This window comes from Piliocolobus tephrosceles, chromosome 7, assembly GCF_002776525.5.
Source record: "Piliocolobus tephrosceles isolate RC106 chromosome 7, ASM277652v3, whole genome shotgun sequence".
In the NCBI taxonomy this organism is placed as follows: Eukaryota; Metazoa; Chordata; class Mammalia; order Primates; family Cercopithecidae; genus Piliocolobus; species Piliocolobus tephrosceles.
This window is the reverse complement of record NC_045440.1, coordinates 104,969,155-104,983,894: the sequence shown is the minus strand read 5'-3', so window position 1 is coordinate 104,983,894 and position 14,740 is coordinate 104,969,155. Positions and strand designations below refer to the sequence as shown.

The 14,740-nt window shown below is 43.6% G+C and overlaps 1 protein-coding gene across 2 annotated transcripts in view; it reads right to left on the bottom strand.

Moving 5' to 3' along the window:
* Window positions 1-14,740, bottom strand: part of GRHL2 (grainyhead like transcription factor 2) — a 180,864-nt gene that overhangs the window by 58,495 nt on the left and 107,629 nt on the right. For both annotated transcript variants that reach the window (XM_023223392.1, XM_023223384.2), the window contains exon 8: window positions 14,403-14,497. In XM_023223392.1, coding sequence (XP_023079160.1) covers window positions 14,403-14,497 — 95 coding nt within the window. The remainder of the gene's footprint in view (window positions 1-14,402; window positions 14,498-14,740) is intronic.

Genomic DNA, 14,740 nt, shown 5'->3' with positions numbered 1-14,740 from the left:
TATCTATCTATCTATCTATCTATCTATCTATCTATCTATCTATCTATCCATCCACACTATGAAGATGCTATATATAGAGGCCATGAGAAATACAGAAGTCTATCTATGGCAGGGCCCTGCCCTCAAGGGAAAGGTGGGAGTCCAACAGTATTCACTGTTGTGGAAGGTACGTAATTAGATATTAAATTGAACACTCCAGACTCTGTTTGCTTTAAGAAGAGAGAAGGTCAGGCATGGTGGCTCACGCCTACAATCCCAGCACTTTTGGAAGGCCAAGGCAGGTGGATCACCTGAGGTCAGCAGTTCAAGACTAGCCTGGCCAACATGGTGAAATGATGTATCTACTAAAAATACAAAAATAAGCTGGGCATGGTGGTACATGCCTGTAATCCCAGCTACTGGGGAGGCTGAGGCAGGAGAATTGCTTAAACCTGGGAGGCAGAGGTTTTACTGAGCTGAGATCCCGCCATTGCACTCCAGCCTAGGTGACAGAGCAAGACTTCATCTCAAAAAAAAAGAAAGAAGAAGAAGAGAGCTCAACAAGGCAGCCAGGGAAGATTTCCTGTAGGAGTCTCGAGACAGGAGAAAGAGAGATGGAAGGGAAAAAAAGCTCATGCTGGCTCTGAAAAAATGTAGAGATCACCCTAATGGAAAAGGAGGGTTTATATCTGGAAAGTGAAGAAGGAACCTGAAAGGTGGGGAGTGGTGAGGAAAGAGGCAAATCAATCTGTTTTTATCACTGTGATCCAGTAACAAGCACTGAATGAGGCCAAGTGTGCATCTCTGAGGCCAAGGCAGATAGAGCTGTGGCCACAGCCTCCAACATCCAAGCTACAGAGAGGACAGGGGCATGAGGACTGAGAAAAGGTCATTGTGTTCAGTAGCGGAGAGCATCCATGCTACTTCCAGAGGCCAGACCAATGGAAGGGAGGAGAGGAAGGTGATTGCTGGGCAAGTGAGACAGGTCAAAGAGATGGAGAAGAAGCACCTCAGCTAAGGGAGGGATGGGAGCACTGGGAGCGGGCAGCTGGCCCAGCAGAGGTGCACTTCTGAGATGAAGGAGGCGTCCACACGACAAGAGATGAGGTATGTAAGAGACTGCAGAGAGGAGTGGCTGTGGGAGTCAAGAGCCTCAGAAGCAGGGGATAAAGGAGATCAACTCACAAGTGAAGTTTTATGAGAGGAAGAAAGAGCTTTCTCTGAAGCTGGAGGGTGAGAAGACATAACAGTGAGACAGCAAAAGAACTAACATAACTCACTCCATTTTTGTTTAAGGGGTCTTTACCCATTTCTACACATAGGCAAGGATGATTTCAGAGCACTGACGTAATATGTGAAAACAGCAGTCATGTAGCTTTTATAACTAATCCTGGGATGAAAGGGGAAGTATGTAAACAACTAACTATGTTTTGTTAAAGATTTTTAGGAGCATTGTGACCTGATCAAGGACAAGGAAGTTCGCAGCCTCCTTGGACACTCACTGCTGTCCAGATGTCTGTAGTCATTGGTTACCTCTTGATCTCAACCCCCTTCTTGTCCTCCTGCCCTTATTATTGAAAGAGCCTAAAGTTTGTACCGACCTATGGTGGTACCTTAGAACATTAGCTCACCATCTTCTCGGTTGTTCCTTTCTGAATAAACCTGCTTTTCCTTCCACCAACACTTGTCTCTTGAGTCTGGCTTTCAAGTGGTAAGAAGCCAAACCTGGGTTTGATTATAATGAAAGTAAAGCAAAGCCAGAAAAAAATATCCGCCAAGAGGCTCAAAATGGTGTGCCTGGTGCAAAGTCTAGCACTACAGCCTCGGACTCATTGTCTAACCTTTCTGGGCCTCACTTTCTTCTTTCAAATAGGCATAACAATCCCTACCTTGGTACTGTGACACTTAAATGAAATAATATTTTTAAACTGTAGAGTGTCATGAAAATCGAAAGAATTTTACTATCATCAACATTATCTCTCTCCTTTGAGACACCTCGTCTCTCAGCTGGTCCTGTTCTTGAACTCCAAGCTCTCACCCACATGGCAGAGTCAACAAAGTCCTCTCCATTTTACCTCCCTGAATGCTCCTGCCTGGGTGGCCTCCTTAGCATTCCCAGGGTCCCCCAGTTCAAGCCCTCCTTCCTGTAGGATTACTACTTCCAGCCGGATTCTCTCCCTGGGGATTTTGTGAAGCTAACTTCAAATGATCCAAAGGTAGATGAGTTCTGATTTGCATTAATGGAACAAACATTTAATTAAGAAACATTGATTTAAAAACACTAAATCTCTCTCCCCACAGCACTTTGGGAGGGGTTGAATCCCAGGTATTACTGGGGAGAGCACGGGGAAGTCACTCAGGCAGAAACCTTTACTGCTCTTCAAACTACAACAGTTTCTCCCGCTCGGCTCTGTCATGAGCAGATCTTGTGAAGCAGTACATCCGGGTGAGGGAGACTTTTGACACTGCGTAATGAGAGATTGGGCTGCTTGGTGAAATAATGAGCTCCCAGGCAGAAGAACTTCAGTACAGGCGGAAAGATTCATTCACTTGACTTTTTCAGCATTTATTACGTGAAGCTTTTTCTGTTCATGTTTAATACTTAAAACTTGTTTTGAGTTGGTAATATCTGAATATGGTACAAAATCCAAAAGGCACAAAAGGGTAAACTGTGAAAATTACCTCCCTTCCTTGTTCCCCAGCCAATCAACAATTTCTTGAGTATCTTTCTAGAAACATGTTATGCAAATGTAAATACACATCATTTCCTATTTTACACAAGTGGTAGCATAAAACGCACACAGGTCTGCATCTTGCTTTTCTCGCTTAACAATAAAGTCTGAAGATCGCTTTCTCTCTCTCTTTAAAAAAGCAAGAAATGTGGAATGACAATTTCTTCAACATTAGGTTGTTTCTAGTGTTTTCCTGTCATAAACAATGCTGCAATGAACTTCTTTCTACGTGGCTTTTGTTCACAGGTGCATGTATAAATTTACTTCTGAAACTGCTTTCTTCAAAGCAAGGGCAGCCTTCTCAGCAGCATCTTTATAACAGGCGTTTCCTAATTTAGTATGCATCAGAATCGCCAGGAGTCCTGGCTGAAGCACAGGTTACAGGGCCTCATCCCCAGAGTTTCTAATTCAGTGGGCCTGGGTTGGGAGATACAAATATTTTTGTTTCTAACAATCTCCCAAGTCAACACTGATGCTGCTTTTTGAGGATCACAGTTTGAACAATCACTGCCTAAACCATTGGACTTTCATGGCCCTCTCTTGTCCTCTTTGTCCTCCTTCTCCTTCCTTCCTTCCCCTTTCTTCTCTGCTCTTACTCACCACCCCTTCCTTCTCCAGCTCCTCTCCCTCTACATTTTCTAAAGTGCCATCCTTCACCCTGTTTTGCCCACCCTCCAATTCTCTCCACAGCAATCTCATCCTTTCTCATGACTTCTATCATCACCTCTTTACAACTAACACTAACTTGTCTCCTGAGTGTCACACTCTCCTGAGTGGCGCAGTGCCCTCTCTCCTTGTGCTTTCCAGGTTCTGCACCTTTGGACACTCCCTTATTCCCCACTGCACACTCTTCTTCCAGCTTCCTTATATCTAAGTCCACCTGATCCTGAAGACACACCCTACATGCCACATCCTTTCTTGTATCTTCCCGATCCCACAGAAAGAGGACCTCTCTACATGCTGAAGTACTTAGAACTAAGGTGTAGGGGTGTGTGTGTGTGTGTGTGTGTGTGTGTGTGTGTGTGTGTGTGTGTGGAAGAGAGAGAGAGAGAGTGAGAGAGAAGAGATAAAGCAAATCTGGCAAAATATTAACAATGAGTCAATCTAGGTGAAGGGTAAGTGGTATCAAATGTATTAGTCTTTCAATTTTTCACTTGAAATTTTAAAAAATAAAATGTAAAAAAATAAATAATGGAGCTGCCTCTCTCTTCAGACCTTTTCTTCTAGCACTTTATCTCCCGTAGAGTCACTGTCACTTACCTACCTTGTATTTCAATTATTTACATCTGCATCTCAGTTCCTAGCCTAGTCCAAACATTCTCTAAGGGCAGGGATTCGGCCTGGCTTGTTTGTTCAGGACCTCCACCGCCTGGCCCAGTGCCTGATATGCAGTGGGAATGCTGCTTCACAGGAATGATTATTCCCTTGTCAGAGGTGAAAGGAGAGATCACTACTAGGTCTTTCCAAAACAAAAAGGTGCCATGGAAAAAGCACATGCTTCAGAATCAGACAGCCCAAGGTTAGAATTCCAGCTCTACCATGCACTAGCTGTGCAACCTCAGGTAAGCTAGTTAACTTCTCTGGGCTTCAAAATCCTCATTAGTTAAATGGAAATTGTTATTCACTTAAAAATATGAATATTGCATAATATATATGGAGTGCCTGGCAGAGTGCCTGGTATAGGGTAATCACTGAACAAATATTAGTCATTGTGTACACATGCACACACAATCATTTTATGAAATCCAAGTATGCAGTCTAATTCTCTGCACAATACAATAGTTCGTACATGTTAATTACAGGGTCCTAAGCAAAATTCAGTCCAGAAACCATTCTAACAAAGATCTAGCCATTGATACCTTTGATGAGATGCCTTCCAAAGATTATTCCTTTTATATATGAATTAACTCCAGCTTTATAGCTTTTCCTAACATCCATTACCTTATAAAACTGGAACAAAGGCATGGCTTTGTTTAAGTTCAGTACCAAAGACTCCAGCAAATGTTTACTTTTCTCTTGTAAGGCTTCCTTTACCCACACCACACCTCAGCAAACACATAAAAATGCCATTTGCCCTGCTTTGCAGTGTGCAATTCAATCTTTCAAGACCCCTCCTAGGAGTGTCCCCCAACCCTATTTTTACTTTTGAGACCAAGGGATATGTTTTGTAATATTCTGTAATTTTCCACAAGATTGCCTATTTAAAATCAGGCAATACATTAATTTAGGCAAAAAATTGGTATATAAATTTTTCTTGATCATTAACATCTACCAACCCCATATCATCCTAGACTGTCTTGTAAGCAGAAAAAGAACTCCCCAGTCAAAAGTACTGGGCTGCTGAGGGGTGTGGGCTGGGGAATAAGCAAGGTCATGAACCCACAGGGCACTCAGGAGTGTAGTCTCCTTCAGACAGTCCTTTAGTTTCCATTTTCATCCTGAAAAACAGTATTTACACATCTTCCCTTCTCCTTTGGTATCCAGCAATGGAGTTCAGCAGAACAGGAACACTGTCCATTTAGGAACAGCCCTTTGGAAAGCATGATTCGTTAAGACTACCGAAACTTTAATTTTCAAAAGAGCTGGCTTGGCACACAATGGAGGCTCAATAAAAACTGATTAAGCAGTTTAGACCAAAAAGGAAGAGAGACAGAGGGAGGGAAAGATGAAAAATAACACATTTGAGACAACTTAATGGATTTGCCATGATATGGTACTGAACACAAGCCGGACTTTCAATTAGTATAACCTTATTTTCCACCCAAAGAGACTGAATAATTTGCAGTATATGAGAAGTTAGAACACCTGTGTTTTCTCCAATTTATTCCTTTTTCATAAGCTATGGCCAAAGCCCTGCGGTTCTCACCATCTTATCTTTCAAGCTACTGAAATTGAGATAATGAGGACACAGAGCTGTTTTTCCTCTCTAATAGCAGCTGCTGGAGCAGAAAGCTAGGCTTGGCTTGCTCACCTTGAAAAGACAACACTGAGAGAGGAGGTGAGCAGAGGAAGTGAGAGGAGGAAGAGAGTTAGGTTTGCTATGGAAATAGTAAGTCAGCCTATATGATGGCTCTAGTCACGTCTCACAACATGAAGCCAGTTCACTGTCATCACCATGACCCAGGCCACATCAGATGCACTCGTAAGTCCAGGGCAGCTGTCAGGCAGTGCTGGGACATTTAAATCAACTTCATTTTCTCCCTTAAAAATGGATTTACAAATACAGATGAGAACATTTTACTTTCAACTTGCACTTTTAGTTTCCTGTCACCAGCCAGCTCATCTCAGCACATCCCTGTTTACCTCCCTGAGACAGGCTCTCAGTTCTTAGATGATATGTACTTGTTAGTATTAAAGCAAAATCCAACAGGAAGGCAATGCGGCGAAACTATTAACGCAAATAGGGCCCAGAGGAAATATCAACATGTCTCCTCACCTTGCATTTTCCCACAGTTTCAAAAATTACATACACACCTCTTTCGTAAATCCAAAGCATTTGAAGCATTCCAAAGAGACCCAAGATTAGAGGAATCTCTCTTTAAAAGGAATATTGACTTATGTGTAAGTAGTCACTTCCAATTACCACCCTGGTACATGTGAGGATTTGTTTGTTGGATTTCTTAAGTTGCACATGTAGAGTGGAGGGTCACTGTATGTCTCCTGCAAGCTTCATCTTCTCTGATCATAACCCTCATTCTTGTTTTGGAAATTTTTTAGTGCTGTGCTTCTTGCATGGTTTTGCAAAAAAAAAAAAAAAAAGAGCAAGGAATTGCCTCCACTATTCATAACAGAAAAAATATACTAGAGAAAGGTATACAGAGATTGTGTAAATGAATAAAAATGGAATTTAGGATACCAGGGAAAGGAGCTGGAGAGAGATGGGGGAAATGAAGAATAAATGTGTAAAGGCACAGAGAAGAAAACACTGATATGTCTCAGCACTGTAATTGAAAACATGCACTGATCTTTGCAGAGGATCTCACTAGTGTTAGGCTAATCAGCATGCCAATGCTCCGTTGAAGAGTGCAAGGAATTTTCACTCCCACATCAGTTCCAGTCAATATATATGTTATGGACAGGTGATGTACCAGGGTAACAGAAGACGTGGATAAGGAGAGCCCTATGTGCTGGAAGTGCTGGACCAGCAGGCCCATTTTTGTGGGGAAGGAGAAAGTGTGGCATGAAGACAGGGCACGTGGCGAAAGCAGGGTGGCCTGATTGAACTGCTTTGCTCAAGGAAATGGGGTTAGCCACTCATTTTCTTTCTTTCTGGATGCACACAGTTTGTCCCCTATAGATTGCTTGAAGAAGGAAAATCATAGCTTGCTTTGGCTTAAAACAAAAATCAAATTTCTCTCTATCAGGATAGTCAACAGCATGGGCTCTGGATTCATAGGGCCCTGAGTTCTAAATTCACTTTTTCCATTTGCCCAATCTTGCAGGGCCTGATATGTTGAGAGGTAATATTTAGTGGAATCAGAATCTAAGAGGCCCAAGAAGATTATCCATGATGTCTCTTAGGCTCTTTGCTCCCTTTCCCACTTCCACTGGGTTTCAGCCCTGCCCACCTCCAATCTCATTAGGAAAATTTATTAACAGAGATAAAAGCAGATGCCTTCTTTGTCCTTGGCCCTTTCCAAAACTGCAACAACTTCCTGTCTGGAAGGTCCTCCCCAATCCCAAAATGCGGGAAGAACATTTGCTGATGCTCTAACAAAGCAGAAGGCTAGACAAACCAATACCCCTAAGTCCTCTCCTGCAACTGAACACACAGCGGGAGCGGGGAGCGGGATACACATCGCTCGGGAAAGTAATCACTTTGCTTCTGAAAACGGAGGCACTGGCCTAGAAGGCAGCAAAGAATAACCCTGGGAGATCAGAGTTTTATATTATTGAATTATAATAGACTTTTCTAAAAATCATAAAGATCGGAGACGGCTAGTAGTAGATTTATTTGTCAGCATGATTATTTAGTGTGATGGTGAGAGGTGACAACGTGCTAGCAGCCCTCGCTCCCTCTTGGCACCTCCTCGGCCTCAGTGTCCACTCCGGCTGCGCTTGAGGAGCCACGCGGGGTCCTCCAGCACTGCTGCGCAGCACTGGAATTCTCGCTGGGCCTCAGCCGCCTCCCCGATGGGCGCCACCCCCTGCTCCATGGCGCCCGATCCCATCGACCACCGGATCCCATCAACTGCCGGAACCCATCCACCGCCCAAGAGCTGAGGAGTGTGGGCGTGAGGGGCAGGGGACTGGAGGGCAGCTCAGGCTGCAGCCCCCCTGCAGCATCCACTAGGCTAAGCCAGCTGGGCTCCTGAGTCAGGTGGGGACTTGGAGAACTTTTATGTCTAGCTAAAGGTTTGTAAATGCACCAATCAGCACTTTGTGTCTAGCTCAAGGTTTGTAAAGGCACCCATCAGTACCCTGTGTCTAGCTCAAGGTTTGTAAACACACCAATCACTGCTCTGTGCCTAGCTAATCTAGTGGGGACTTGCAGAACTTTTGTGTCTAGCTAAAGGATTGCAAATGCGCCAATCAGCACTCTGTGTCTAGCTCAAGGTTTGTAAAGATACCAATCAGCACCCTGTCAAAACGGACCAATCAGCTCTCTGTAAAATGGGCCACTCAGTTCTCTGTAAAATGGACCAATTGGCATGACGTGGGTGGGGTCAGATAAGGAAATAAAAGCAGGCTGCCCAAGCTAGGGCTGGTAACTTGTTGGGGTTCTCTTCCGATTGTGGCACCTTTGTTCTTTTGCTCTTGGCAATAAATCTTGCAGCTGCTCCCTCTTTGGGTCTGCGCCGCCTTTATGAGCTATAACGCTCACTGTGAAGGTCTGCAGCTTCACGCCTGAAGCCAGTGAGACCAGGAAGCCACCGAGAGGCATGAACAACTCCAGACATGCTGCCTTTAAGAGCTGTAACACGGTGGAGGTCTGTAGCTTCACTCCTGAAGCCAGCGAGACCACTAACCCACCAAAAGGAAGAAACTCCGGACGCATCTGAACACCTGAAGGAACAAATTTCAAACACACCATCTTTAAGAACTGTAACACTCACCGTGAGAGTCTGCGGCTTCATTCTTGAAGTCAGCGAGACCAAGAACCCATCAATTCCAGATACAATGGTAGTGAACATTTTCACTGAATCCTGAACTAAGGTCATTCTACAAGGTTTGGAGGCAGAGCAATTTAAAAAATATTCATGGAAAGAAAGCTTTTTTAAATCTTAGTATTATAAACCAAGGAAGGGTGAAGCATAGAGACGTGGAGGAATTGTTACAGTGTTCCAGTGAAAAAATCCGAAAAGGAAACATGTTCCTGAAAGTGCAAAGCACTAAGCATCTTTAATGCTCAAGTAATTCTTCTCTGTGGTCACATGAGGGAGGTCTTTGTAGCGCACCAAGATTGGTTTAATCTTAAAATCATTGTGAACAGAGAAAACAGCCCTGGACAAAAATAAGGGGCCCAGTTTCAAGACTCCTTAGAAATCTAGGAGAAAAGGAAGTCTGCAATTAGGGTTTGCTGCACTCTGCTCTGGGGGTGATGTCATCACTTGGAAAAGGCAGTGCTCGGTGCCAGGAATCTCAGCTCACAGCCCTTTAATAACTCACTAGGGTCTGGCGTGGGAATTCCTCATCTTAGGGATTCGTGACCAACAAATCTACTTCTTAGGTGCCAGTGTTTGGGTAAGGAGAGAATGAAAATTTAAAAATTCTTGTAAATGGGAGTCATGTGAAAGAATATGACACAGAAGTCCTCCCATTGGGATGATATGGATGGGATCTTAATCTACACACACACATATGTGCACACACACACACTTCCCATTGTTTTATGGCTTTTTTTTTTTTTTTTTGGCCAAAAAAAAAAAAAAAAAAAAAAAAAAAACGGGGGAAGTAAAAAGCCAGTTACTTGGGTGCCAGGGCTAGAATCTGGTTGTCTGAACCCCTTTTCAGTGCTTTCTGCTGCCACACACTGGGCCCTGCCCGCCATCAATTTCCAAGCAGTGACAGTGTGGACACTCAGAACCTTGTCCACCTAGATATCAGCAGCCCACAGACACCTGTTCACATTACACAGGCTCCCAGACTGCAGAGACCCTGAGGACAAAAGCCGATCCTGTTGGAGACTATTTCTGCTGCAAAGACTCTGTGTCACAACCAGCAAAACGGGTTCTGGGTTGAAGAACTCTGCAATAGTCCTGCGAGAATCCGCCTGCAACGGACACTGCAAATCTGGAATTAATCCCCAAACCTTGTTTTAACTAATAGCTTTAACACCTTCCCTGGGAAAACGTTTTCCTATAATTTAATTTAATTAAATGATTAGAGTTTCATGTCTTTCCTTTTTTTCTGTTCATGCTAAATGAGAGGTAGAAATAAAATGTAAGTCAGCAATGAAAGAAAATGTATGCTTTGGAAAAATCCATAAGCCTTATCATCAGGTCTTGATTATAGATCTGTGGCAAGAATACCAAATACTGGATTGGTTTTTTGGTTTTTGTTTTTTAAATAAATGCATCAAAACCTAAATATCCAAATAAAAACTGTCCTTTAACATAATCATCTTGGGAAGACGTACAGGTTTCTCCAATGATGCTGCCAAGGCTTTAAAGCATATTTAGCAGGTCTCCTCTGATATGGCCAGCTCCAAAGATGATATATAAAACTTGGTGCCAAAAAAAACCTCATCCTTAATCCTCAGGTGGTATTATCCAGCTTGTTGATATGTATTCACATTTGGATTGAGGTGGTTTCTGGTGTTTTTTTCTTTAACATCTTGAAAGACCAAGATTTACCACTGTTGTGAGCATTCAGAAGAATGTCACAGATTCCCCCTTCAGCAGTGGGGACACAAATCAGTGCCTGGCCTGCTGCAGCTGCAGCACTATGAGGACCAGGTCAAAGGAGCCAGGGAGCCAGGGAATGCTGGTGGCCTTGCTTGCCCCATTCCTCTGAGCTCCGTCCGGGCAGAAAGACTGAACCTACCTATGGCTTCAACCTGCATTGTGTCACTACCCTCCTAAATGCTGGAAGGCAGTGAAGAGCTAAACTGCATATCAGTTGCATGGGGGGCATAGTTGGGCATGAAAACTCAAATGTTCACCAGGGCTAGGCAGGGAAAATTCCAGAATGGAGAATGCTAGAGAAAGCCATAAAGAGCCCAGTACGTTATTAGAGTCATTCATCACCTTGCAAACACTAGGGCTTAATGGTTGCCAGAATCTTTAATTATCCAAGAGACTTAAAAACCTGGATTTTTAAAAATAATAATCTTCTGATTATTTAATGTGGGCCAAAAAAAGTTAAAATTTTAAATAGAAGTACAAAAATGCATAACACACACATACATATATGCATTCTGTGGACCATCTAAAGTCTGCAGGCCGCAAGTTTGTGTCCTCTGGCCATACAAACTAAAATATCATGTGATACTGAAAGGGTCTGCTGCCCTGAAGCCTGGGAAAGATTTCTGTGCAGACGTTACCAATGGGAAGTTGAAAGCAAATGCAACTACTCGTGACAGATAGGTCCACAACACGAAGGTCACAGACACTTCCACTGTGAGAGGGATGCCTTTTACTTCTTGCTTTGTTGAAAACCTTTTTTTCAACAATCATGCAATTTTGCCTTTTGTAGTCTGCTTATTATAAAATCAATGATATTTTAGAGAAATGTCTTAGGCTCCACAGATTAAAAAAATCTTCTCAGCCTTTCTAATGAAGTAGATTTAACTTTTATGGTTTCTCTTTAAAAGCTCTTCAGTAACTAACACATGAACAGGAAACCAAACACCTCATGTTCTCACTCATAAGTGGGAGCTGAACAATAAGAACACATGGACACGGAGGCGGAACATCACATCACCAGGGCCTGTGGAGGGGTGGGGGTCTAGGGGAGGGAGAGCCTTAGGACAAATACCTAATGCATGCAGGGCTTTTACTTCTTGCTTTGTTGAAAACCTAGATGATGGGTTGATAGGGCCAGCAAACCATCATGGTACACATATATCTATGCAACAAACCTACATGTTCTGCACTTGTATCCAGGAACTTAAAGTAAAATAAAACATTAAAAGCTCTTCAGTAGTCTGGAGAAAAATATTTGGAACTTTTTTCATTACTTATTGATTAACCCAAACCTCAAACAATTGCTGCCACCAAGTAATAGTCACTTAAAATATTATTAATGAAGCTAAACAAATTTTGCAACATCAAACAATGCAATATAAAATATCCTCCACTGTCTTTTTTCAAAGCATATGTGAGCTTAAACTTGTCTGCTCTGAGCAACATGGTTCATACACATGCATACTCACATGTACACCCACATGCACAGGCACACACATTTAGACAAGGAAAGTAAGCTCCTGCTTATGGTGAATGAGTGGTATGGAATGAACTGGGCTGGAAGGTCAACTCAACTCCACATTAACTATCTCATTGGTTTACTACAGAGCCTGAAGCTTCCATCATTAAACTGTCCCTTCTAGGTTAGGCATTTCTATAAAAGGTTCCTAATGAAGCCGAACAGTTAAAACATTCACCCACTAGCACTCATTATCACAGATTGCGTGATAATCAAAATTATGGTAATGATTACAGCTCATAGTTATAGCTTGCCTTAACATTTGTTTTGTTGTTGTTGTTGTTGTTGGTGGTGGTGGTGGTGGTGTGTGTTTAAGACAGGGTCTTGCTCTGTTACTGAGGCTAGAGTACAGCGGCATGATCATGGTTCATTGCAGCCTTTACCGCCTGGGCTTGAAATATCCTCCCACCTCTGCCTCCTGAGTAGCTAGGACTTCAGGTGCATGCCACCCTGCCCAGCTAATTTTTATTTTTTATTTTGTAGACATGGGGTCTCCCTACTTTACCCAGGTTACTCTTGAACTTCTGGCCTCAAGGATCCTCCCACCTTGGCCTCCCAAAGCGCTGAGATTACAGGCATCAGCCACCATGCCTGGTCCTTTAACACTGATAAGACACTTCCAGTTACATGACCCCATTTTCTTTCCAGGGACTCTGACATAGGCCCTGCCTCTCCCTGGTCACACTGTTGCTCAGTTACTGTTTCCCAGGCCTCCCTCCCCAGAGCACTGGATCATCTATCATGCTTTATGCCCTCAGCATGATGCTGGCTGCAGCAGAGACATTTGGAAATCTGTGTGTTTGTCTGCATGTCAGAACCGAGGCCCAGAGAGGTCAGATAACTTGCTCAGGATGGCTCAGTGGCCATCCTAGTCCTGTGCCATTACACAGACTGCCTCTTACTGATCAGGTCCGGCAGTCTAGCCTCTGAGAGAAGAGGGAACGATGAGAAAGGGCAAGCTTTGGCTGGAATAAGGAGGCACTAGGCAGGAATGTGGGAAAGGTACAGATAGCCCTGAGCACAGGAGCACAGTGTTCTCAGGAGAGGGGAGGGGAGGGAGAACGGGCCTCGGGTAGCCGAGGAGATTAACAAAGTGCCAAAAGCACATGGCTTGGGCAGGAAACTTTAAATGAAGGAGGAGTGGACCTTAGAGACACATTTGCCTACAGTTCTGTGTGGGACCAGTCTCGCACCCCACGGCAAGGTCTGCTTCCTTTCTGGGAGGCACTGAGACTGAGCCACAGAAACTTCTCCAGGCTGTACGGGCACTCGATCACCATTTGCCCATTGGGCTGTCTTTCTCAGGCCTATTCTGCATTGTTTTATACTTGAGTGAAATGAGACACTGGGCAATTCTTCTTCTGTAGCCAGGCCTGCAAACTCCCAACCCATTTCCTTTCTCACCCAGCCTTCCCCCTGCTCTCAGACAATAAAGCATTGACCAGAGCAATGTACATTGACCTTTTCATTTGCTTGAAGACAAACTCTTCTAACACCCTCCTAGATGGTCCAGAACTAAACCAAAAAACAAGCTTAGGTTTCATCTGGCACCTTCCCATGAGTGCAAAATAAGAATCAAGGATCAGAAGCGAAGAAACACAGAAAGAGGGTGGGCATAGCAGAACGGTTTGGGGTTTTCATAAAATCAAAGAGACTCGTGGCCGTTTGGATAAAAGCCTTCTTTTATCCAAACTGGTGCAATAGTGGACATCTCTTCTCAGGGCTCACATCACCACAGATTTTGCCTTTGTACTTCTTAAACCATGTGGGCACCACGAAGAACAGAAAAAGGTTAGTTAAGCAGCCAACATTAAACAAGTGGCTGAAGGTCGCACTGGTGGCCACACCTCTGTCCGTAGAGCTCAGGGACCTGCAGCCTGCTTCCTGTATTCCATCCTTCAACCACCTTAAGCCTGGAAGGGCTATGGGGTCAGCGGTCTGCCCAGAAGCTTACCTACGAACACACCAGCTCTGAGCTCCTCCCCGTGTCTGGAGGAGACTACACGGAGAGGCCTTTGGGGAAACCTGCACTGCAGAGAGAAAAGGTTTCCTGGCCTCATCTTCCCAGCTCCAAGTGCTAAAATGAAGCCTGGGGCCTGAAGGATTTGGGTGGGGCATGCAACTTGGCTCATTACATTCTACAGGAAGCCACAGAGGAGCACGCTCCCTTTTCTCCCTTACCCTCCACAAAGGCAAAAGATGAAAGGTTCATTTTCTTTTCAATAGGAGGCTACCGATAGAGGCTTTTTAAAAGGAATAAACTGCAGAGGATGGGCACGTTATTAGGAGGTATGAACAAAGAATCAATGCTATTTTGTCACTCACCTTCGCCTCTTCATTCACATCCCAGGTAAAGGAAACAGCATTATATGCAATCTCTTCGATGTTTCCAATCGTATTAAAGCTCTCCTTGTAATCGGCTGTAACATTAAGAAAAAGAAGCTTTTAAAGCAGTAAGAGTGACTCAGTGACATGTACTGAACCATCATTTTCCAATGGGTAAATTTAAACTTTGCTTATTTTTCTAGCTATCTCCATGCTAACAGTTAAGGATTGGTGCTCACTTATGTTCTTTTACTAATACTTACTCTGTAAGAATGTAAGCATGTTCCTCTATTAAAAGAGTAAAACTAAGCAAACCAATGTTCTTAGCTAATTTGTTC